The following is a 24388-nucleotide window of genomic DNA, read 5'->3' as shown; positions in this document are numbered from 1 at the left end:
ATTTGCCTCGTGCGGATGACTACGTGGCGGCGTTATACCCGTCGGATATCGCTTCCGCCGATCTGGCGGCCGAGAAGCACCCGACTTTTCCCGAGCAATTTGCCTCCCCTTTCTCTCTCTCCGGGAAACTCTCCTCTCTTTTTTTTTTTTTGAACGGAGTGCCTTTTCATTGGATAGAGTATGAGAAAATACAAATCCCTAGAGATAAAAGGAAAACGAAGAACCACTATAGCTGTACATTATACAGAGTGCGGGATTAACTCACGCAACTGCTTAGCTCCTGCTAAAGCCCTCTCCTCTCCTTTTCGAGTACAACTAAAGACGTACTCCCTTCGTAAAAAAACAAGTACTAGGATGTGACAACGAATCTGGACATAGATAAAATATTTTACATCGTAGTAGGAGGTTGGATTTTTTTAAACGGAAGGAGTACAACATAGATCAATAAAAAAGAATATGTTCATATGCATTGCAACCGTTTACAACCGTTAATCAATTTTAGTTGTACATGTTGTGTGCATAGCAATTTTCCTCGTTTTTATAAAATAATAAAATAGATCAATATGTAATATATCACTCCACAAATATGTATGTTCAAATTTAATTTATATATAAGTATAAAAATATAAATTTGACAATAAATATAACAATCAAATTTATCATATTTGTTTTTAATTATATAAACCGAATTCGAACTTGTATGTTCGTGGAATTATATATCATATTGTTTTATCTTATTAAAATTTTCAAATATTTTGATGTTTTTTTAAAACGCCATGTACAAACTAGGGGGGGATCTCCCTCTCTCTCGACTCGATGCGCGGCAAGCGGGGAGCGGCGGCGGCGGCGACGGCGGCGTTGCCGGAGCAGCAGGCAGTGCACGCGCGCCTCGAGAAGTCGGCGAGGCCGGACGTGCTCTACGCCACCGGCGTGATGCGCGCCTACCTCCGCGCGAGCCTCCCGCTGCAGTCCCTCCGCCTCCTCGCCGGGCTCCTCCCGCGCGCGCCGCGGCTCCTCGCCACCTCCTTCTCGCTCTCCGTCGCGCTCCAGGCGTGCGGGTCCGCGGCGGCGCCCGTGTCCGTCGGCGCCGCGCTCCACGCGCGCGCGCTCAGGTCGGGGTTCGCCGCCGCCGACCTCTTCGTCCGCACCGCGCTCGTCGAGATGTACGCCAAGGCGGGGCGCGTCGACCTCGCGCGGGACGCCTTCGACGAGGCGCCCCTGCGCGACGTGTTCCTCTGCAACGTCATGCTCGCTGCGTACGTCTCGCGCTCCGAGGTCGCGGAGGCCAGGAAGGTGTTCGACGGAATGCCGATGAGGGACTTGGTGTCCTGGAACACGATGATCCATGGGTACGCCATGAGAGGGGAGGTCGGCTTGGCGAGGGAGATATTCGACGGGACGGAGGACAGGGATGCCTTCTCCTGGAGCTCGATGATCTCCGCTTACGCTAAGAGCCGGCGATCCAAGGAAGCGCTGGAGCTGTGGCGGGAGATGCACGCCGCCAGCATCATCCCGGACTGCATTACCTTGGTGAGCGTGGTCTCGGCGTGCAGTGATTTGGGAGCGCTGGCCGTTGGTGCAGAGGTACACCGCTTCGTGGAGAGCAACAGGATAGAGCTGGACTTGAAGCTTGGCACTGCTCTGATCGACATGTATGCCAAGTGTGGTGACATTGAGAGTGCACAGAGAGTGTTCGACAGAATGCCAGAGAAGGATGTGCAAACTTGGAGTTCAATGATTATCGGACTGGCCAATCACGGGCTTGGCCATGAGTCGCTCAGCTTGTTCTCGAAGATGATATCTGAAGGGATGAAACCGAATGGGGTCACCTTCGTCGGTGTTCTTATCGCGTGTACTCATGTTGGCCTTGTGAGCGAAGGCAAGAAGTATTTTAGATCAATGAATGAAGTTCATGGTATAGAGCCAACAGTTGAGCACTATGGATGTATGGTTGATCTTCTGGGGCGTTCAGGCCATGTTGAGGAGGCAAGACAACTCATCAGGAGCATGACATTCGAACCCGACACAATTATCTGGAGAGCACTACTTGGGGCCTGTCGCATCCATAAGAATGTGGAGATTGCAGAGGAAGCCATGGCCAAACTGCGAGTTCTGGATCCTCTTGGTGATGGACACTATGTGCTATTGTCAAATATATATGCACAGGCAAACTCTTGGGAAGGTGTTGCAGAAATGAGGAAGACGATTAGAAGGGACAATATTCAGAGGATTCCTGGAAGAAGTTCAATTGAATGGGATGAAAAGATTCATGAGTTTGTCTCTGGTGATAGATTGCATCCAAGGTCCAAGGAGATCTACAGAGTGTTGGAAGAGATGATGGATCGGTTAAAACAAGCAGGTTATAAGCCTATGACAGGTTTGGTATTGCAAGATATTGATGAGCAATCTAAGGAACGCTCCTTGGCTGAACATAGTGAGAAGCTGGCCATTGCTTTTGCGCTGCTAACTACCCCTGCGAGGTCAACTATTCGAATAACGAAGAATCTTAGAGCTTGTGAAGATTGCCATTCAGCTATGAAGTTGATCTCCTTGGTGTATGATCGCAAGTTGATTGTTAGAGACCGGAACCGTTTCCATCATTTCAGTGAAGGGCAGTGCTCATGCAAGGATTACTGGTGAACTTAACATGCTTTTACCAAAACAAGACACAAACTTACACATTCAACACATAACTTCAAAGGAACACAAGATGAGGTAACTATTTATGTACACTTAGATTGTCTACATCATACTTTTATACACTGTCAGTAGCCAATTTGCCCAGGAGGTAGCGATTTACCAGTAAAGGCAAAAAGAACACAAACTAATGAACTCCTAAAGGAAATACTTGGATGATCGGTATACTCTTTTCGGTGTACAATTGGATTGTTTTGTATTTACAGTTTAATTTTACAAAACTGTGTCATACGTCGTTGTATTGGGGGCTCTTGTTAAAAATGCTAGAGCCTTCACAACTAAAAGCTAGAGAGACCCTTTTATCAAAAGCTACTGTTATATCGACAAAGGTCTTGTCTCATAGAATCTTTCTTCAAAAGCTGTTGCCTTTTGCATATGCCCAAGTCTTCAGAAAGTGACGCACATAGCTGCAACATAAACAATACCATATATGTTAAATTGCATATTGGAAGTTTGAGAAGTAAGAACAATGCTCTAGGACAAAATAATTTAGTTTAAATTTTCCATCAGAAAATGAATTAAAATACTGATTCAGCAAGGGAGGGAGAAATACCTGTCTGTAAAGGGAACAATCCCCAGATGACCTTTTTAGCTCAACAACATAAAGAGATTCATTGATCTCAAACACCTGAAAACGCAGTACATCAATATTAAGAATCATGGATGTTTAACAGAAACACATTGGCACATTGCACACTATTGATTATTTATTGCTATGGATGTTCAATGTGATAGAAGTACCTCAGCAGAAATCAATAAATTTCCATGTCCTCTTGGATTTGCTGGTTCTTTACAAACTTGGATCACTTTTAGCTGTAGTACATGATAGCATAAGTTTCAGTTTAACATCTATGCATGAGCAGTGTAAGTATAGCTCATATTAATATTACAGGTAGATACATCTGAGGTCACTAACCTTGCCACTGTTCTTCTGTACCTGGAAACCCTTTTCTGTGACAGTGCTCTCAATCTTCTCAAATAGAGAAGTAGGGGAATAATTTGATACAAATCTGATTTTCCTTTCAGAAACATCCTGTAACAAAGTCACATGTCTGAGTTAAGGGCATTAACGTAGCAGAGGTCTCAGTAGGGACATCGGATATATAAGACAACAATCCATGGCTTTGTCAAATTGCTGGTCACTAACTTATTATTTCATGATTTATGGTCTGATGAGTTCACATGGGACCCTTCCATTTACGGCCTACTTGACCTTTGGGTGTGTCTGTTTTGGCTAGCAGGCTAGGATTTAATGTAGGTGTTAGTTAAGGAATTAGCAAATAGGGTCAAGAAAGAAAGATCAAACTTACTTCTTTCTCAAAAAATCCAGATAGATCAAGGCATGAGGACATCCCAATGAGCTGGAATGCATTGATTTGGCTGATTGCTGGGCTGGTTTCAATATCTTGATTCTTCACCATGAAAAAAAAAAGCGAGAGAGAACACAGATTGAGTTCAATCTATACCATTCAGTTAAAGCAATGGATTATATGGCAAACAAAAAGTACACCTAACGTTGGGTTACCTCAGTCATATGTAGGTTGCCATCACTGATATTGTTGTCGTCATCATCATCGAAAGGCATAGCAGGAGTATAATCTTGCCTGAACCACTCATGTGCCCTTATTCCAGTTATATCTAAGCGTGTAATTGGGTTAGGATCCAAGATTTTTCGCAGTATATCTTGGGCACCTGGGGAAAGCCATTTAGGAATACGAGCATCCCCCTTCAGAATCTGGATACAAAATTAAATTGAGATATTGAGCCAAATAAAATTAGCCAAATTTTTGCTGAGGTAATCTTTGATTCCTTGCTTTATACCTTCTGATAAAGGACAACCGTATTTTGGTCATCAAATGGAAGATTCCCTGTAAGCATGACATATAGGATAACCCCACAAGACCATATGTCGGACAAAGAGCCATCATAACCTCTGTTGAGAAGGACCTGTATATACCTCTGTCAGAACTACATCCTCCATATGCACTAAACTAAAGACCGTGAAACAATAATAGGTTCAGTTTAAGAATGCTTAATTCTTACCTCAGGGGCGATGTAGTTAGGGCTGCCACATGTGGTATGCAACAATCCATCTTTCTGAAATTGGAGCCTTATTTTAGACACCAACGAATTTATTCAGCTGATTTGATGTAAGAGAAAATTCCATACCCGTTGATTTTGTGGAAGGGCACTTAGTCCAAAATCCGAAACCTTTATGTTTCCTTTTGCATCAACTAGGACATTCTCCGGCTACAGAAGACACAGAAAATAGCATATGTTAATCGTGTGTTCCATTTGGATCAGTCCTTATTTTCTTGCTTACAATTAAAATATGAAAAAGATAGATCAGTGATACTGTGTAGTCACCTTAAGGTCCCTATGATAAACTCCCTTCTCATGGCAATAGCTTACAGCATCCATCAGCTGCTGGAAGAGTTTTCTTCCTTCCTTCTCTGACAACTTACCCTTTAATGCCTGTCATGCATCAACAGATTGTTAGAGTTGTGTAAAACCCTAATCACAATCAGTTGTTTTTGATTCATTAATGCATGCTTAAAATGAGAAGCAAAATCCTTACAATTTTGTCGAATAGCTCTCCTCCATTTACATATTCAAGAACCATGTATATCTTGGTTTTGCTAGCTGAAACCTGCAGGGGAAAAACCAGTAATCTATCTCAGGCTTCCCAAGGACAAAATGTGGATGTGTACAACTGAAAAGTAGTTTCTTTTTGACATTTCTGAAACTGCAACAATAAAAAGATTAATTCCATGTTTCAGGGAATCAGGTTTGGACGGATAGGGGGAAGGTTTTCACTGGAGGAATTTAGCCCCAGCTAATTCTTGATGTCAATTGCATCTCCTACAGAAACAAGGTTTAATGAACAATCGGGAGGCAGAGATCTGATCAACAGCCGCAACATCTCTCTCTCTCTCTCTCTCTCTCTCTCTACTAAATCATTGGGCAGTACCAAATCATTGGGCAGTCACACTGGTGCGCATATGTTTTTGCTTTAGAGTCAGGAGCTCCATTTTCTAATCTTCCGCTTGCAAGAAGTAAGCCTCTCACGGACATTTATCCACTAATGCAATCATTCGGTGAACCTAACACTTACAAAAATGGTACCAAAACCACGTTTAACACTTTCCCTTCTGAATTGCATTATAGATATGATGACGTATTGCTGTGGTGGGCTCATGTCGTGCAGCCTTTCTGTGTTTTCTCTGCCTTGCAGGACTGAAAGTTGCCTAAAAGTGACTAGTAAAAGATCGCTCTGATTATTGGGTGATGTCGGCCAACCTCGTCAGAAAGCTCTTTTGGTGGCTTCTGGATTGGGTCTTAACCAGGCAGGCTTCAGAGCATGTAGAGCAACGACGGCCATCGGATCATCAGATTGTACGGCTCAGATGGCACATGAACCTTGCTCCTAATAGCCACATGATCTCATCAGCAAGTATTCCAATGCTCCAGTGGGCGATTCTCCGTGATGAGATTCGCAGGGTTTGACGTGACAACCCAAGTTTGTTTTTGCTGCAGGGGAATCTGATAAACCCAAGTCTGCACGGGCGCATCATCACCCGACTAAAATACTCCGAGAAGCAAGAGCGCAGTAAAAGGAAAGGGAAATAATATTGCTTGCTGAAACTGAAAGACCCTTTGCCTTGTCCTACTACTTCCATGAGCAGGAAAAAAACATATTGGGTGGTCATTTCGTGTGCTCAATTGTTTATGCAGATGTCCAGGTCAAGAAACAGTAAAAAGGACAATTATTCTACTGCACACAAGGGGGAGAGTTATCCAAAGAGAGGTATTAGCAGCCAAGTTAAAAAAAAAATTAGTGCTATATCGCAGCCGGAGAGGAGTTCAGACGGCAACATCAATGGCGCAAGAGGCGTTGAACAGCAAGAGGAAGAAAGCAAGAGAGTAAAAAAAACACAAAAGAAAGGATTTCTGCTGAAACTCTGTGGGTTGCGAAGCTCACCTCGTGGAGGCGGACGACATTGGGGTGCTTGAGCAGCTTCAACGTGGCGATCTCCCTCTTTATCTGAGCAAGAAATTAATTAACCAGCCGGCCAAGCAAAGGAACAGGAACCCGGATGAGCAATCAATCAAGGTTAATTCACCTGTTCGTCGATCTTCATGGCGAGGATGCGTTGGCGGTCGAGGATCTTGATGGCGAAGGCGGCGCCGGTGTCGGCGTGGCGCGCCAGCTTCACCTTGCCGAAGTGCCCCTCTCCCAGCGCCCGCCCCATCTCGTACTTCCCCATCCGCATTGCCGGCGCCCGCCGCGGATGGGAGGGCCGCCGTCTCCGGCGCGCGCGCGCGCGGTGGCGGAGTTCGACACTCGCGAGAGGAGAGGAGAAGAGAAGGTTTGGTGGCGGCTTTGGGGGGAGTTGGAGGAAGGGCGTGAGACTTTGGGAATTCGGCTGGGTTTTTATTGGGAGTTGCCGAATGGCGACTCTTCCCGTTGCAGCCGCGACCGGGTCGGTGACCGGATTCATACTTGTCTTTTGCATTCCTTTCTCTTTTTTTTTTGAAAGTTTTTTTTTTAATTTTTGTTGCTGTTGTGTAGGAGTATGTCTTTTGCTTTCGTATGCGTGTTTGAGCTGGATTTTTCACATTTTTGTCCTTTTAAAAAACTTATTTTGCAAATAGATCCATAGAAAAACTTATCCCAAAAATGGTCCTTTTTAGGACGCCAGAGTGGCTGGCGCCGTCGTCCAACAGGACGGCGCCAGCCTCTCTGGCGTCGTCCCCCTGCCGATGTGGCGGGGCGATGCTGAGGTGGCTAGGGGGAGTGCGCCCGAGTGGCGGGCGCCCCCCCCCCCCCCCCCAAAAAAATTTTTTTTTGTTTTATTTGTTTGATATTTTTTTCACGCTTAGGGACACACAAGAACCAACCATAGAAAAATTGAACTCAAATGGACGTAATATGTGACCTATAGAATTTTTCCTCTCCTCTCCTCTCTCTCCAAACTAGTGCAAAGGAGAGATGTGCAACTTTTTTATTTTTATTTTATTTTTTTTGATATTTTTTTCACACTTAGGAACTCACACGAACCAACCATATAAAAAATAAACTCAAACGGACGAAATATGTGGCATGTGGAATTTTCCAAAGCTCTACCAAAAAACTTCTCTCCTCGAAAACACAATCTTGCAAGCGGAATTTGGAGGTTTTAATATCGCTGAACCCGCAAAGCTGGGGAGAATCGGATGTAACTTTTTCTGTAGATGTTCGTGCATATATTATTTGCCTGATTCCGAGTCCGTATGAGAAAGTTACGCCTATTTTAATAGATGACATATTTTGTCCGTTTCGGTAGAGTTTTGGAAAATTCTACAAGTCACATATTTTGTCCGTTTGAGTTTATTTTTTATACGGTTGGTTCCTATGTTCTCCTAAGTGTGAAAAAAATATCAAAAAAATGAAATAAAAATAAAAAAATTGCATCTCTATGTACTGTTTAACTTATATATGTCATTTCATGTGGTTATATTTTGAATTAGATTAAGTAATTTCATATAGTGGTAAAGTGCATTATATTTAACATGCTAATCAAAGGGTTTTACTAAATGAATTATGGTCTAATTTTAGTGAAGGTGCAAAGTAGACTAAGTGGTATGCTAACTATTTTCAGACTTAGCTAAGTGGTAGTTCGAGTTTAATTTTTTTTGTGGTTGGTTGTATCGTGATCTTGAGTGTGAAAAAAAAATCCAAAAAAATAAAATAAAAATGACACCGTTGCAACTCCATACAGAGAAACAGGAATGGAGGCGACGGCGCCAGCCATGCTAGCGCCCTCCTCCCTGGGGCGGCGCCAGTATGGCTGGCGCCCTCCTCCTGCCACGTCGGTTCGCATGCGCCACGGTGGCAGGCTGGCGCCGTCCCGTTGGATGACGGCGCCAGCCACTCTGGCGCCCTAAAAAGGACCATTTTTGGGATAAATTTTTTCAGGGGTCTATTTGCGAAATAAGTTTTTTAAAAGGACCAAAATGTGAAAAATCCTGCGTGTTTGAGTTTCTCGTTATTTGTGGTTAACTGCGTGTTTAACTTGTTATGTTTTTCCTTTTTTTTTAATGTGGGCTTATCAAGGATGTGGAAATTAAGGGAAAGTTGAAATTTTGATCTTTGAATTTTACTCTGTGTGTGAGCTCGTTTGATTTTCCACTGGCGTGTTGTCAAGTTTTTCAATACCTGGTCAAATCGCCCGGTAGAAAAGTCTTATGGGCGATGAGTTGACTCCGATTCTACTCGTCAGTTCCGATCGAGAGGCCATTTCGTCTCACGCTCCCAAATCTCTTTCAAAAGTCGCATAAAAATGTTTTTTCTTGTATTGTATAGCCAAAAGGGCACTGTTTTTCTTTTTTTTTTCATTTTAGCTTCTAGCCACTCACTTCACTTGTAGTATCAACGAATGATTGATAGTTACCCGGGGGCGGGAGGTAGCATGCAGTTAAAAAAAACCATTTGGTACAACAACCAGTATAAACAAAGGAAACACCCTTCCAAGAATCAGCTGGATCGTGGACTGTTAGATGGCTCCAAACACCACATGATCATCTACAGAACGTACTAGCAGTCAATTAATTAGTACTCCAACCAGAATCATTGGATCGGACGACAGCAGTAGAAAATCAATTAACCAATCGCCGTCGCCTGTGCCCACAGTGGGCTCGATGGATGGATCCCATCGCTCGCGTCTTGTATATGCACTTGATCCATCTGCAGTCACTTGATCAGTGTCTTAATTGTGTCGTGATGGCGATCCTGTGATAGATACTACAGCAACCTGTGGCTGTGCTGCCCCTGACTGAACAGTTAATTAACCACCACCACACCACATACAGAGAGAGAGAGAGAGAGAGAGAGAGAGAGAGAGAGAGATTCCTGCCGGCCGCTGGTGTGGTGGGTTCGTTGATCGACTAGTCAGGCCGAGCCGAGCCGACCGCGATAGTATTATGTGGTCACCGCGGCTGGCACCACCGGAGACCGCGTCGCGCCCCGTCCGCGCGGGGATTCTGGCACCGAGACGAGACGCGGGACTCAAGTGTGCTCCCGCGCGCCGTGCTCCGCAGCCGGTGAGCATGGAAAAAATATACTACGTTGCTCCCCCCGTCACAAAATATAAGTATTTTAGAATTTCGACGTAGTTTTCGATACGCTAATTTGATCAACAATATCTATAAAATCAAGATGTTTTAAATGAAAAAAAATTTACATATTATGATAGTTTGTTTAATGATAAATATAGTAACATCAATTTTACGTGATTGATCTTTTTAATTTATTTGTTATTAATAGTCAAAAAATTTTAAAAAATATTTGACTCACTATGCTAAAAAATACTTATATTTTAGGATGGGGGGAAGTGATACAAACCACGTACAATAGTGAACATCCCGAAAATATAGTTGGATTTAGAAATGAGTGTATGAGATTGGTTCACATAATTAAAAGTAAAACTTTTACTTGTGGTCGAATCCAGAAATATTTTTTTACTCTAAATGACGTGGACAAATCTCAGAAGTTATTTTCAGAATTTAATGGTAATTTTCAGGCTTTTCACGGTTTAAGTGGTTTGTACTGCATGTTTCCTGGCGAGCACGGGGTTGGATGGGATGAGATCATGACGAAGCCCGAATTTAATATGTTAGGAGCAGTTTGGATGGAGACTAACTTTGCCATAACTCCATTTATTATAACTGTGGTAAAGCTACTCAAAATATGGCCAATAATTTATTGGCCACTTTGATTTAATCGTAGCACTCAACTAAACACTAACTAAAAAATTATGGCACGGCTAAAATTTGATGTGGCAAAGTACGATCACCATCCAAACAGCCCCTTTTGTTGTTGTTGGTTGCGTTGCATCTCCGGTGATCTCTCTCGCGCGTGCATCAGCTGCTTCAGTTGAGGCGTCTAGAAAACATGAGTTGTTGAGGCGTCTAGCGAGAAACACGTAGTACCGGCGTAGAAAGCGGGCAGACGCACATGGAGCTCGTGATGCACGTGTGCGTGGCTACGCAAGACACATGCGCTACTACTGCTACACACCCGATTCATGAAGCATATCCACTCTCTGTCAACCAGTGCAGATTATATTGCAGTTCAGTTACTACTAATACTAAACTCCTGTGAATATAGTATATTCCATCTGCTTTTATTAGTGTAAAGTTAGGGATTTGTTAAAGATATTCATATAGAGAACTACTAGTTGGGGCCGTGTCAACTGTAGCCCACAAATTAAAAAGATGGATCGTGGCCGTGTGCGTGGTGAGACGTGCCATCCGCCTCTCGGTGAGATTTGTATAATCTCCTCGTCTTTATTTTTTTCTTCTTTCGTTCTCGAGAAATAAACACGAGCATGAATACTTCAGCGATTTTGTTGCTCGAGATTGTCCGCAACGCGTAGAGAAAAAGGGACCTAATCGAGGCGAATTTATAAATTGAAGCCAACAAGTAATGCCACTACTCCTCCTAATTGGTGGTCACCTAACCAATTAACCAGCTTGCATTTGCTGCTAAGCTAGCTTGTTGCCTAATACGGCGCACTTGTCGGAGGATCACATGGCAAAGCCTGTGTTTTCCCATAAAAAAAATGCCTGCGCAGTATATAGCACCAACTCAATTTATTTCTTAATTCCCTAAAGGCTCTGCAAAATGTCTCACATTTTTAATTAGTCCGATAAAGATGCACAGAGCTTTCTGAGTTGTCATGTTAGTAGATTTTAGAATCTGTGGCATTCGTAAAGCAAAAAATGATGCTGTTGAAAAATTAAACGCCTACAACCCCTACTGCCGGCCCCTTTATCCCATTGTTCAGTGCTGTTTTGAGACTGATTAAACTCTAATAACTAGTACTTGTAGACGACTATGTTCACCGGTTTGAACGGTGCTGCGCTCGTCGGTCGCAAGGCTGCAGGCCGGATTTGCGGTGGTTGTGAACCGGCGATAGCAGTGGCGAACGTAGGATTTTGATCGATGGCATGGGTACAGAGTAACAAACGTATTGTTCCAGAGATACATAAGTAACAAATGTGTATCAAGGGGTACAGAGTAACAAACATATTCTCCAACTGAAAGAAACTAAATTAAGCTTCCTGGTAGTGAAAGTGAAGTGCTAATTATTATAACTAATACAAATCATTACTAGAAAACTGTTTTTTTTGCAAACGGGTAAGAAAAATTTTTCCATGCGGAGCTCTACCCCGTTTGCACTTCAAGGCTTACGAAAATAGACGATTTTCGCCACTAACCCCTCCTGCAAAAATCACTTTAGAAGATGACCTCTACATCTTTTCATAGGCGCCTGCTCTCGGCTCAGCCGATCTGGGACAACACTGGCACACTCTAATCACTCTTCTGCCGGTCCTTCGAGCTCATTCCACTATGAAAATCGGTGATGGCTGTCGAACAAACTTCTGGCTTGATGTCTGGCTGACTGATAAACCTCTCTCGATTGAGTTCCCAGCCCTATTCTCTCACAACACAACTACTCATCTCACGGTTCGTTCAGCGCTCCACGCTGGGCTTAATTTACCCCTTGTCCCAAGGCTGTCAACAGTGGCTCAACAACAACTGCATCTGCTGCAAGACCTACTTCAAGACTTCCCACTCTCACAAGACCAAGACACAATACAAAGTTCAATCAGCTGCCGCAGTTGCCTGATATCAACTTAAGCCCTTATTGTAAAACCATGGAAAGTCAGCAACTTTGGCCACCCTAGGAATTCATCTGGGGAAGAGCTCAGCCCCTCCGATAGTTAAATTTTTTGGTTGGTTAATTTCTATGAACAGACTACCTACTGCTGTCAACCTGCACAAGAAGTCAATCATCCCCTCCCCAACATATCAGCTATGCAATACCTGCCCGGAAGACACTGATCACATCTTCCTTGCCTGCCCCCTGGCTTCTGCTTCCTGGGGCCTGATTCAAGTGCTACACATGCTAACCTCCCTGAGTGAGATTCACACCATCCACTGGTCTGGAGACCTTCCAGAACGACTAAACAGCACCTTCTTCCTCTTGTGCTGCTGGCGCTTATGGAACCACCGTAATGAAGTTGTTTTCCAGCACCTTGCACCATCCATCAACCGTCTTCTCCGCTGCTGCGTCAACGACGCCAAGCTTTGGGCAAACCGTTTCAAGCTGGCTGACCAGGCGGTTCTTCCGTCTTGGCTTGCATCCTTCTCCTCTCCTCTCCACCTTATGTAATCTCTCTTGTTTGTTTTCTCTCTCTCTTTCGTCTTTTCTTTCGCTCTGTTATGCTTCCTCTTTTCTTCTTGTATGGTTTGTACAGTTTTGATGTTTCCTTAATTTTAATTCAGGTGAGAAGTTCCCCCCCGGTGGCATTCAAAAAAAAAATCTTTTCATAGGCGCAACATCCATCCGCCGGCAAAAACAATCTCAACAAATAAAAAAACGCCACCACCTCCACCCGTGGCCTATAGATGGCCATTTGGTCCGAGGCCCGACGGCTGGGGTCGTGCCCGTGCCGGCCCGGCCTGGGCTGCTCCCTCGGCACGGCTCGGCATGACAAAGAGAAATAGTTGAGGGATCCCAAATAGACTTGACTCAGCTATATAAGGCACTGCCCAAAGAGAAGAGGGATATAAAATAGACTTATTCTAGTCATATAAGATACAACCAAATAGATAAGGGAGGAAAAATAGATTTATTTTATGAAAAAATACGATGGGCTATCGTGCCTTTAAACCGACCCGACATGCGGCATGAGTCTTATTGGCGTGTCTAAGCTAGGGGTGCAGCGTGTGGACAAGCCTGGACCGGTCTGGCGTGTTGGTTGAGCCGTGTCTGGCCGGACGGCCCATTTGACCATCTATACCATCGCTGCCCTCCCCGTCCGGCTGGATTAGGAGGGAGAGGGAGGGCCGGATCTCGATAGCAGGGGAGGGGAGCCGCGCCGTATGCGGTTGACGGATCAGCATCAGTGCTAACTTTGCGTACGTCTCACTTGATTCCCCTTTCTATCCTAACAACTCGGAATTGAGAATAAACAATTCGGTCGTCTTACTTCCCCTTTCTATCCTAACAACAACTAGCTAGCTCGGAGTCTGCCACTCCTCACAAGGACACTATATATAAATAAGCATGCAAACTCGAGCTCCACACATCAGCTAATTATTAAGCTACAGCAACACGTACTGTCTTAATTGCATGCGTTTAGCTTATTAATTCTCTCGAGCTGATGGATCACAGGCTAATCAAATTGTTAAGTTTGTTAGCTACTTAGCTAGCTGCATTACTCTGCAAGCTACGCGCCAAGCTAGGCACACAGATGGCTACTTGGTCCAAGCCATCTCTGATCGCCGCGGTCATCTTCCTCCTCGTCAGCCTCCTTAGCTCGGCGAGCGTCGCCAATGGCGGCCGCAGCGGCGGCAGGAGGCTCGTCAGGAGCTACGACGAGCCGTGCAAGGAGATGAGGCTCTACCTCCACGACATCCTCTACGACTACAGCAACAGCACCTCCAACTCCACGTCGGCGGCGGCCACCAAGCCGACGGCGCTGAGCGCCGCCGTGTCCAACCCCGGCTTCTTCTTCGGCAGGATGGTGGTGTTCAACGACCCGGTGACGGAGGGGAGGGCGCTGCCGCCGTCGCTGGAGGAGACGGTGGTGAGGGCGCAGGGGCTCTACCTCTACGACGGCAAGGTGGTGTTCGACGCGTGGTTCGCCTTCACCGTCGTGTTCAACTCCACGGCGCACCACGGCACGCTCAATCTCATGGGCGCCGACCCCAACACCGAGATGAGGGACATCTCCGTCGTGGGCGGCACCGGTGACTTCTTCATGTCCCGCGGCGTCGCCACGCTCCGCACCGACGCCTTCGAGGGATTCACCTACTTCCGGCTGCAGATGGACATCAAACTCTATGAATGCTACGTCTGATAACTAATTAATCGATGATGTGGTGTTTATTTAAAAGGAATTTGTTTCTCGATATTAGTATTTACTTGATGACGAGTACCTGCAGTATCTGTATGCACCGATGAGTGTGCAAATAAATGTAACCCAAACCCATTTATCTTTTTCCGACTCTCTGTGTGAACAATGTATACACCGCTTTATTTTCGTTCAATAAAGATGTAGTACGTTCTTTCGTTATACTATATACTTATGGTATTGCTCTATCATTTGCTCATTAGTTTATCAGCCGTGTAACAAAATAATTGATTTTGGAGCTTAATTTTAGAGTATATTTTAATTTTTTTTATCATAGTTTGTCTTTCATGATTAGTTTTTAAGTCGTTAAGAGCTTCTAAATTACTTTTGAGTTACCTTATAATCAGTAATAGGCGAATTGATAGAACTACCATTTTGGATTTTTTTTTTTGAAGTCTGACTCTAACAATAATTTTATGACTACCGGGGCGGCCCATGTGTATTGCCTTGGCTAGATTTATGACACAAAAGGTATAACGTACATATTTTAGAATAGGACGTAACTATACAGCTAGTGGTAGCTGGTTTGTCTAAACTAGCTATCACTCCATCTATAAGAGGCATCATCCACCTATACTTCAAATACAATTTTCTCTTAAACTACTCATCCGATCTACAATCCGATTACACCGTTGTGTTCGTAACAATTAAATTTTTACAACAAGATCTCACATGATTATATTTTGATGAAAAATCACAAATTACTTTTATGATATGTCTAAATTACTTTTAGATTTCACTAAGTTACTTCTTAGATATATAAAAGTAAATTCAGTAAAACCTAAAAGTAATATATATATATATATATATTACAGAAGTAACTTAGGACAAAACGAAGGTAACTTTAGCATGTCATTTGAAGTAAATCCGTTGTAGAGATAAAAACATGACTCTATCTAGAAATTAAATTAATCAGCATAAATTATGGAATTAACTAAAAATAATAATAAAAGTAAACACCTCAGAGCATTATGATAATTTGTTAATTAAAGTTACTTTCTTTTTGTTATAAGTTACTTTTATAATATATGTAAATTACTTTTAGCCTTTACTGAATTTACTTTTATATGTCTAAGAAGTAACTTAGTAAAATCTAAAATTAATTTAGACATATCATAAAAGTAATTTGTGATTTTTCATCAAAATATAATCATGTGAGATCTTGTTATAAATATTTAATTATTACGAACACATCGGTGTAATCGGATTCTAAATCGGATGAGTAATTTAAGAGAAAATTTTATAGCATAGATGATAGGAATATTTCCCTTACTTGCTCAATAGATTAATAGCAACCAAAACTTCTAAAGTACTAGCATGTGGATGCCTCTCCAATTAGATTTACCGTTTAGAATACTCCTTTGACGGAGCGTGGGGCTCCTCACCGGGAGACCGCGCAGGCCCCCCTTTGCCAGTTCGGCCGGGGGCGCTGAGTGAGGTTCTAAGCCCTTGGTCTGTGGAATGTTCGCGAGGAAGAAAACGCGCAAGACACGGGCGATGTATACAGGTTCGGGCCGCTGAGAAGCGTAATACCCTACTCCTGTGTTCTGGTGGATCTGTGTGTGAAGGAATTACAGAGAGTTGGAGAGCTAGAGAGCTCAGGTCTTCTCTCCGTTGTCTTCCTTCGTCCCTCCTCCTTTTTTCTTCGGCTCTCCCCCTTTTGGTGGCAAGGTCCTCCTTTTATAACTCAAGGGGATCCCACATGCTCCACTTCTACCTACTTTTCTTTTGGGTGGGGACCCATCCTATCTTCACCAAAACTTGGCTCGCCTTCTCTTGGAAGCTAAAACACAGCTTGTTCTTGAGTGTGGCCAGGCGTCCTCGCTCGTCTAACCTCGGAGATCACCCTGTCATCCCTTCATAAATGGGCGGAGATTTGCAATGGCTGCTGTTCGAATGACCCTCCGATGGGATGGGTCATACCTACCTCCACTCCGCTGGAAGGAGGTGCAAAACGGGAGCGTGGTTGTCTGCCTATGACATGACAGGCGTCAGACCAGTGACAGACCGGTCACTCTCGTCCACCACGCGTCAGTTTAGCAAGCTGCATGTCTGCCCTTCTTCATACAATGACTTCCTTACAATGGTTGCGATGAAGCCTGGCATGTATCTGACCGGGACCGACGTGCCATCTTCAGGAGCTGGCACGCCGTCTCCGGCTAGGGACATGTGCCTGGAGGCTCTCATCAATCCGACGGGACGGGGTGAGGCGTGTAACAGGCCGCCTGCCACCACCTAACCCGCGATCTGACCGGTCACACACTGCGCCCGGTCACGGACCGGATAAGCGAGCGCGCTGCGCTGCATTACATGCGGCGTGACGCGCTCGTCCGACCCGCAATAAATGCGGTTAGGTGAGCCCCGCTGTGCTCACCTAACCCATACACGTGGCGCCAAACCCATAGGGGGTCGGGGCGCCCCGGCCCTCGGGGCCGAAACGGGAGCGGTCCGACCCCTCGGGGAGAGAGGGGAAGGGGTGGCCACGTCACCCACGGGCCCGACCCCCCCCCCCGAGGGGGTCAGGCCACGTGGGTGACCGCGGCTGCCCAAGCCTCTAGGCATGATACCCTCGGCCCCATGTCACCGACATCCTTAATATTTGGGTAATAGGACTATTAAACTATTAAAGGTAAGACATCCCATTGATACATTTAAAACCAACTTTTTATCAACACATATGGTCTATGTATTTTCTTTTTATATCCTAAAATTAAATTAACTTATAGATTCAATATATCATGTTTAATGTCTCCAACTCGCTGTTGCTTCGAATGTAAATTTATTTTCTACTTCATTATAGTCACATGTTGGTCGAGCCATTGCCAAATACACCATCCGTCCCATAAAAATCCAATCCTAGCTATGAACCTGGACACGTGTGTGTTCAGTTTCGTAGCTAGGATTGGATTTTTTTTTTTGGCGGAGAGAATATGGTGGAATACACCAGTGACCAATCCCTTCCCATGACAATCATTGCAACTTACCTTTTCCATAAGAAGAAACCTCTCATTATTCCTTCTTCTCCAACTCCTTTTTGTTCTCCAACTTTCCTTTTCCAGGATGACCACTTGTTTCCAATAGTGTTATTGTGTTAACGTGTCCTTCTTAATTAGATATCGTACTTTAGCAACTACTCTACCATACTTATCGATTATTTTTCTCCAACCATGATTTTAATATTCTGGCAGCATAAAAACACATGGGAACAATGTAATAACTGTTGTTAAAGTCAGTCGGAGAAGCCGCTTTCTTAATTTGTGCTTTGCTCATTAACCTTGCCACCTTGATGGCTTTACAACAACATTGGTGTTAATATGCCCACGAGCATCGCCAACAGATGCTTAATATGATTTTCAATTCGAAAATCTCGGGTTAACCTTATCAATTGCACAAAATGTTTATGATGGAATCGAGAGACTTGGGAGAAGTTAAAGGCCCTGTTTGGGGGAGCTTGTCCCAGCTGCAGCTTTTGGGAAAAGCTGCTTCTGCTAGAAGCTGTCCCAAACAGTCCACAGCTTCTGAGAATCTGTAGTTACAGATTCTAAAAAATGAACTAAGAAGCCAGAAGCTGAAGAAGCTGGGTTTCAGAGCTTTTCCAGATTCTCAGAAGCTGGCTACCAAACAGCTGCTTCTCAGAATCTAAAACTCACCCAAACAGGCCCTAAGATCCAAATGATCAAGAAGATTGTCAGGGTTACGGATAAGGTATACCCTCTATCCTTGGATATACGATAGGTATCAATATGATATACCCGCACGCATACGGATAATTTCCGTATACGTTAAGGAAATCTATCACGTGATAGAAACAGAATCTACGGATGGAAGGAGTCCTACTCGGATAAGATTGGGTCTTTACCATATCGTGAGGGGTCCGATATCTCCGAGTCCTACATAGAGATCAACTAGCCCGCGGTATATAAGGGACCCCCCAGGCAGGACCTAAGGCATCGAATATTACCGTCAACATACCCACCACAGCCTACGGAGTTGGAGCCTACAGGAGCCAAGTCGCCGGGAGATTTAGTCGGACCAACTCGACTACGGTCTCGTCGGTATCATCGAGTTTTGTGATTCCCTTTGTAATCTGTGGTTTCCATCATATAATCCCATACCAACTGGATTAGAACTATTACCTATCAAGGGGCCTGAACAAGTATAATCCTTGTCTTTTGTTTGCTTGATGTCGTACTACGTAGATCATCGTTCCAACGGACCCCGATACCCTCTATATCCGGTCTACGGGTATCCCCCGTCGACAAAGATCATACGGAATATTAAGGCTAGAGAACAATGTATCTGGTGGTGACATATCCATATAACTTATAAGAGGAATTGTATGTGTACGAAAAGAGAAGTCGAATTTGGATTGGGGTCTAAATTTAAGAGGATTGAAGTTTGAAGCATAGTTGAATAAACCAGCAGTTCGACCAGATAAATACGAACTAATGCTCATCAGTAATCCCGGTCTGGTTCAGCGCAAAGACCGTATGCACCAGACCGCTTTGAACCGGCTAAACAGGACAACTTTATCATGAACCGGCGGGGAACGGATGCAGGTCCTCTGCCGTAAATGCAGAGAACATTGTTTGAACTTGTACTACAACAATTTGCATTAACACCAGTGTTCTAAACAGTAATACCGTTTTACCGTTGAGCGTTTTTACTGTAGCGTTGTGCTGTAGTGGACTGATCTGTACCGTTTAATGAAGATCCAATGGCTCAAAATATGTGTTAATGCAAAAATACTATAGATCCTCTGCATTTTACTCTTCAATGCAGAGGATCTCAATCCGGTGGGGAACACGTCTCTGGTTAGACCAGCTCAACCAAATGTGTCTTTTCAAACTTGCTTGAGGGCAGTAGTAGGGCAAGGCACACTATTTATGCCTCTGATCTATTTATGCGATGAAATTAGTGTCGTTATGTTGGATCACTGCGCCAACGATATTGGCGTTGCAAAAAAATTCTATTCCCGGAATAAGTTCTTTTAGAGATTTATTTGTAAAATAAGTTTTTAAAAAGTTCTAAAATGTAAAAAATAAAAACCATAAGTGGAGGTTGCGCCGATCGAGTAGGGTTCTGCATGGTGGAGGATGATCAACAATCTTTGGCTTCGGGTGCAGACCGGGAAAATCACTCATGAAACCTGCGGCAACAAGGTGCCACGGCCCTGTGCACGGTGTTCATACGGGGAAGGACGCGGCGTTGGTATCCAGTCTCCACCGCAGCTGCAGTAATAAAGCCAGCAAACACTAGCTAGCTAATCAGCAGTAGCCAGCTTCAGATCTGGCTAGTTAGGGCCTGTTAAGATCCACTGCCAAAATTTTATACATTGTCACATCGAATGTTTGGACATATGTACGAAGTATTAAATATAAACGAAAAAATAACTAATTATGAATTGCGAGACAAATTTTTTAAGCTTAATTGCACCATAATTTAACAATATGGTGATGCAGTAAACATTTGCTAATGACAGATTAATTAGGTTTAATAAATTCGTCTCGCAGATTATAGGTAGATTTTATAATTTGTTTTTTTATTAGACTAAGTTTAATACTTTAAATATGTATCTGTATAACACAGCCTTAACCTAACCTTACGGTACATAATCCACAGACCGCAGTACATTTATCAGCGTCAGAATCAAGCAAATTAAAGCAACAGGAGTAACAGTAGTATCCTTGCGTACGTCTCACTTGATTCCTCTTTCTATCCTAACAACTCGGAATTTTTTTTTTTTGCAGGTCCTAACAACTCGGAATTGAGAATAAACAATTTGCATGCTCGTCTTACTTCCTCTTTCTATCCTAACAACCAGCTCGGATTAATCTGCCACTCAGAAGGACGCCTGTGTATATTACTCCATCCGTTTCACAATATAAATCATTCTAGCATTTTTCACATTTATTTTGATGTTAATAAATGTAGACATATATATCTATTTAGATTCATTAATATTAATATGAATGTGAAAAATGTTAAAATGACTTACATCGTAAAATGGAGAAAGTATATACTAAGATATTAGTTTATTTTAGGATAGGAGAGGATTCCTTTTCCTGCCATCTCCTATAAATAAGCATGCAGAAGTGCACAACTCGACCTCCACATCACAGCTAATATAAGCTGCAGCAACACACGTACTGTCTTACTTGCGCGCGCTTAGCTTAGCTTAGCTTAGTTTAGCTTAATTCTCTCTCGATCGAGCTGATCGATCACAGGTTATTCAATTGGAGTAGTTAATTAAGTTTAGCTACTTTGCTAGCTGCATTACACTGGTGTCTCTGATCGATGACAGCTTGGTCCATGGCGTCTCTGATCGTCGCCGCCATCTTCCTCGTCAGCCTCACCTCGGCGAGCGTCGCCCATGGCCGCCGGAGCAGCAGCAGGAGGAGCTACGACGACGAGCCATGCATGGAGATGAGGACATCCTCTACGACTTCAGCAACAGCACCTCCAACTCCACGTCGGCGGCGGCCACCAAGCCGACGGCGCTGAGCACCGCCGTGTCGAGCCCCGGCTACTTCTTCGGCAGGGTGGTGGTGTTCAACGACCCGATGACGGAGGGGAGGGCGCTGCCGCCGTCGCTGGAGGAGACGGCGGTGAGGGCGCAGGGGCTCTACCTTCTCGACAAGAAGGACGACTTCAGCGCGTGGTTCGCCTTCTCCATCGTGTTCAACTCCACGGCGCGCCGCGGCACGCTCAACCTCATGGGCGCCGACCCCAACGCCGCGACGAGGGACATCTCCGTGGTGGGCGGCACCGGCGACTTCCTCATGTCGCGCGGCGTCGCCACCCTTCGCACCGACGCCATCGAGGGATTCAAATACTTCCGGGTGCAGATGGACATCAAGCTCTACGAATGCTACGTCTGATCAGATATATGCATAAGCGGTGTGTGGAATCCTAGTATTAAACATGATCGTTGTGTGTGTGTGTGTGTGTGTTTTGGAGTAATTTCCATCTCAATCGATATTTCTCCGTCTTAACGCGCGGCGAGTCGTATATATGCACGTCGCGCGCGCGTGTGCAAAATGCACCTGTGTGTACTGTGTGCAGAATGTATCGCACCTCCATTTCATTTCATTCAATAAAGAAAAAAAAAAGAAGGTTCGGCATGCCAAGCAAATGTTCGACGAAATGCCGCAACAGCCGCCGGAGTCAAGTGAATGTAGAATTAAGTTTGCCGAGTCGGCGGCCGGCAAGCTGGGCTCGTCGTGGGCGCTGCTGCAACAGTCGTACTGGAGTCTGGATAGGATTTGCATCTTCCAGTTCCTGCACCCATAGCTCCCCAGCTGCCATGCATGACACTCAATACAGCCGTCATGTCTCCCATGTAAGAAAACACCCTCCAACAGACTTACCATCCAAATTGCCAAGCCAAATGGCTGATCAAATTTCTCACTTGGCTAGCCAAATCTAGCAAATTGAGCCACCTGTGTGTAACATGGATCCCACCACCCTACCTTCTCTCCCCTCCCCAATCCCTCTCCTGCGGTGCCTCCACCTCCTCATCGCGCAAGCACGTTGTGCCTCCGCCTTCCCCACCGCGTGAGAGCATGCCATCACCGGCCGTCACGCCTACGGCGCCTCTCCACCACGCGAACCCACCACCTTTGCTTGTTGTCGCGCCACCCTCCTCCCTGAACCGTCGTCCCCACCTCCAGCGTCCCCATCTTTCCGATGTGGTTGACTCTAGTCCCTACCCCTGCCTCCATCCCGCCAGGGTGCTAGTGCCGTCGTCGCCCAGGTGCAGCTGCTGCCACCATCGACTTCTTCCCCTCTTGCCACCCTGCAACCACCGACAGCTTTCCCTCTCGCCGATAGTTTGTTGATAAGTTATGCCGACGAACAATTTGTTGGTATATATAGTTCTTTCCCAACCAACATTAATTGGACGGTAATTCTTGGATTTGGTGTAGTGGTTGCCGTGGGTTGGTGGTGGAGTACTCGTGGAGAACTGGAGGATAGAGGATTGGAGGTTGTAGTTGGGAGGAAGATGTAGTGGAAGGAGTGAGAGATTGACATATGGGTCCCAATGTAAATAGAGTGTGCAATAGGTCTAGCTTGCCAAATAAGTTGGAGAGCTAGCTATATATATACGTATATATACGGATGTTTGGAGAGCCTGATTTAGGTAGGTTGGTGGAGTTGCTCTAACTAGTGGAGTCAGATGCCTATATCCACCACATTGTTTAATTATGAGCATAGCTACAAAAAGATCAATATAATATAGTTGTGGCCAGTTTAACAAAACTAATCAATTTTAGTCGGTCTTCATAGACACTGATTGAAAGTCATCAGTTTTTGGCAAACCGGTGAGGAACGGTTTGTAATTTCAAAACGAAAATGTACAACCTGCTTGGAGCCCTTGTGGGTGGATATATAGCTTCACCTACCAACGTTTTGATGCTCACAGAATAACTAATCTCAATAAATATGATTTTAATATGGATTGTAGTAAGAATTTTATGGATTTATTATTATCCCGTGTCTATTTAAGAATGCATAAAAATGGTGCATTAATTCATGCACGTTGATGCGATAAAAGGGACATTGCAACCTAAAGGAAATGGAAAGCTTAGGGGGTGTTTAGATGGGGCTAAAACTTTTTAGTCCGTGTCACATCGAATGTTTGACGCTAATTTGGAGTATTAAACATAGACTAATAAAAAAACTAATTTCATAAATGAAAGCTAATCTGCGAGACGAATTTTTTAAGCCTAATTAATCCATAATTATGAAAAGTTTACTGTAGCATCACATTGTCAAATCATGGTGTAATTAGACTCAAAAGATTCGTCTCGCGAATTAGTCCAAGGTTATAGAATAGGTTTTATAATTAATGTATGTTTAATACTCTAAATTAGTGTATAAACATTTGATGTGACAGGGATCCAAACAGGCCCTTAGTTGGGCATCACTCCAATAGTCTGTCGCGTCAGCCCTGACACAACTTGACCGAACCACACAGTGAGCTTCAGTTGCGACCTCTATTAATTGTCTCGTCCGTGGACCACATGTACAGTACAGTAATCTTAATCTCCTTCTAGATGCCAATGTTGCTATGCATTCTGTAGCCATTTTAAGGGTTGTAATAGGCAAGTTTTAGCGTGTGTGTGTGTGTATATATATATATATATATATATATATATATATATATATATATATATATATATATATATATGCATCAACAGGAAGACCTAGTTAATTAAGTGATGTATTCATCACGGAAGTTCAGGTTTTAACTTTGTGATTTTGTCGTTGTTTTTCTAAATTAACCCAAGCTCAGATCTGCCCCTATTTTGTTAAGAGGATTTAACGTTATTGATTTGGTGGTAAAAAAATATGTATGCTTTTGTTTATTTGCCTCTGTTATATGAGCAAATTTACGGTCCTTAAGAAGGGTACCATGATATGATGTATCAATTTTTCTATTATAAATTTATTATCTCTTGGTATAGTAATATGAGGTATCAAATTTTACACTAAATTTTATTTTACCTTATGATACCTTCTCAATGACCATGAGGACTTTGTGATCTCATGAATGAGTTACGGTGTCAAACTGTCATGGGTAAGATGAATCATCCTTATGGATATTTCAATAAAAAAAATGTCATCCTTAAGGTAAATATTATCGTAATCTTTTTAAGTAACTTAATATTGGCCCACTTAACTAGTCGGACACATTGTCCCGAAGAGATGAGATATATGT

The 24388-nt window shown here is 43.9% G+C and overlaps 3 protein-coding genes and 1 pseudogene across 4 annotated transcripts; 3 read left to right on the top strand and 1 right to left on the bottom strand.

Annotated features, from left to right (window-relative positions):
* The first annotated feature begins 785 nt into the window (after positions 1-785).
* Positions 786-7352, top strand: LOC4344035 (pentatricopeptide repeat-containing protein At1g08070, chloroplastic). 2 transcript variants are annotated; one of them, XM_015790643.3, is made up of 3 exons: positions 786-2715; positions 5478-5753; positions 5933-7352. In XM_015790643.3, the coding sequence occupies exon 1, from the start codon at positions 817-819 to the stop codon at positions 2638-2640; it is 1824 nt and encodes a 607-aa protein (XP_015646129.2). In that variant the 5' UTR covers positions 786-816; the 3' UTR covers positions 2641-2715; positions 5478-5753; positions 5933-7352. The 2 variants fall into 2 exon arrangements, with proteins under 2 accessions (XP_015646129.2, XP_015646127.2); XM_015790641.3 differs by having other exon boundaries at positions 5478-5819.
* On the bottom strand, positions 2692-7106 carry LOC4344036 (CBL-interacting protein kinase 21-like). Its single transcript, NM_001422985.1, has 13 exons — positions 6822-7106; positions 6680-6742; positions 5276-5347; positions 5065-5172; positions 4867-4947; positions 4741-4794; positions 4519-4644; positions 4223-4432; positions 4008-4109; positions 3614-3730; positions 3439-3510; positions 3251-3325; positions 2692-3104 (listed from the first exon to the last, which is right to left on the bottom strand). The coding sequence occupies exons 1-13, from the start codon at positions 6969-6971 to the stop codon at positions 3000-3002; spliced, it is 1335 nt and encodes a 444-aa protein (NP_001409914.1). The 5' UTR covers positions 6972-7106; the 3' UTR covers positions 2692-2999.
* A 6424-nt stretch (positions 7353-13776) lies between the features above and the next one.
* LOC4344034 (dirigent protein 5) lies at positions 13777-14826 on the top strand. Its single transcript, XM_015790649.3, has one exon. It carries the CDS (start codon positions 14002-14004, stop codon positions 14608-14610), a length of 609 nt encoding a protein of 202 aa, XP_015646135.1. The 5' UTR covers positions 13777-14001; the 3' UTR covers positions 14611-14826.
* A 5995-nt stretch (positions 14827-20821) lies between these two features.
* Positions 20822-21659, top strand: LOC107281659 (dirigent protein 5-like; annotated as a pseudogene).
* The last annotated feature ends 2729 nt before the right edge of the window (positions 21660-24388 follow it).

This window comes from Oryza sativa, chromosome 7 (assembly GCF_034140825.1).
Source record: "Oryza sativa Japonica Group chromosome 7, ASM3414082v1".
Taxonomy (NCBI): Eukaryota; Viridiplantae; Streptophyta; class Magnoliopsida; order Poales; family Poaceae; genus Oryza; species Oryza sativa.
This window is presented reverse-complemented; position numbering and strand designations above follow the sequence as displayed.

Bases quoted from the DNA above. Each gene is read 5' to 3' on its own strand.
- LOC4344035 (XM_015790643.3), top strand. From the start codon at position 817: ATGCGCGGCAAGCGGGGAGCGGCGGCGGCGGCGACGGCGGCGTTGCCG.
- LOC4344034 (XM_015790649.3), top strand. From the start codon at position 14,002: ATGGCTACTTGGTCCAAGCCATCTCTGATCGCCGCGGTCATCTTCCTC.
- LOC4344036 (NM_001422985.1), bottom strand. From the start codon at position 6,971: ATGCGGATGGGGAAGTACGAGATGGGGCGGGCGCTGGGAGAGGGGCAC. The intron at 5,173-5,275 runs GTAAGGATTTTG...GATGCATGACAG, and splicing joins GAGAGCTATTCGACAAAATT to GCATTAAAGGGTAAGTTGTC. The intron at 4,110-4,222 runs GTAACCCAACGT...TTCATGGTGAAG, and splicing joins GCAACCTACATATGACTGAG to AATCAAGATATTGAAACCAG.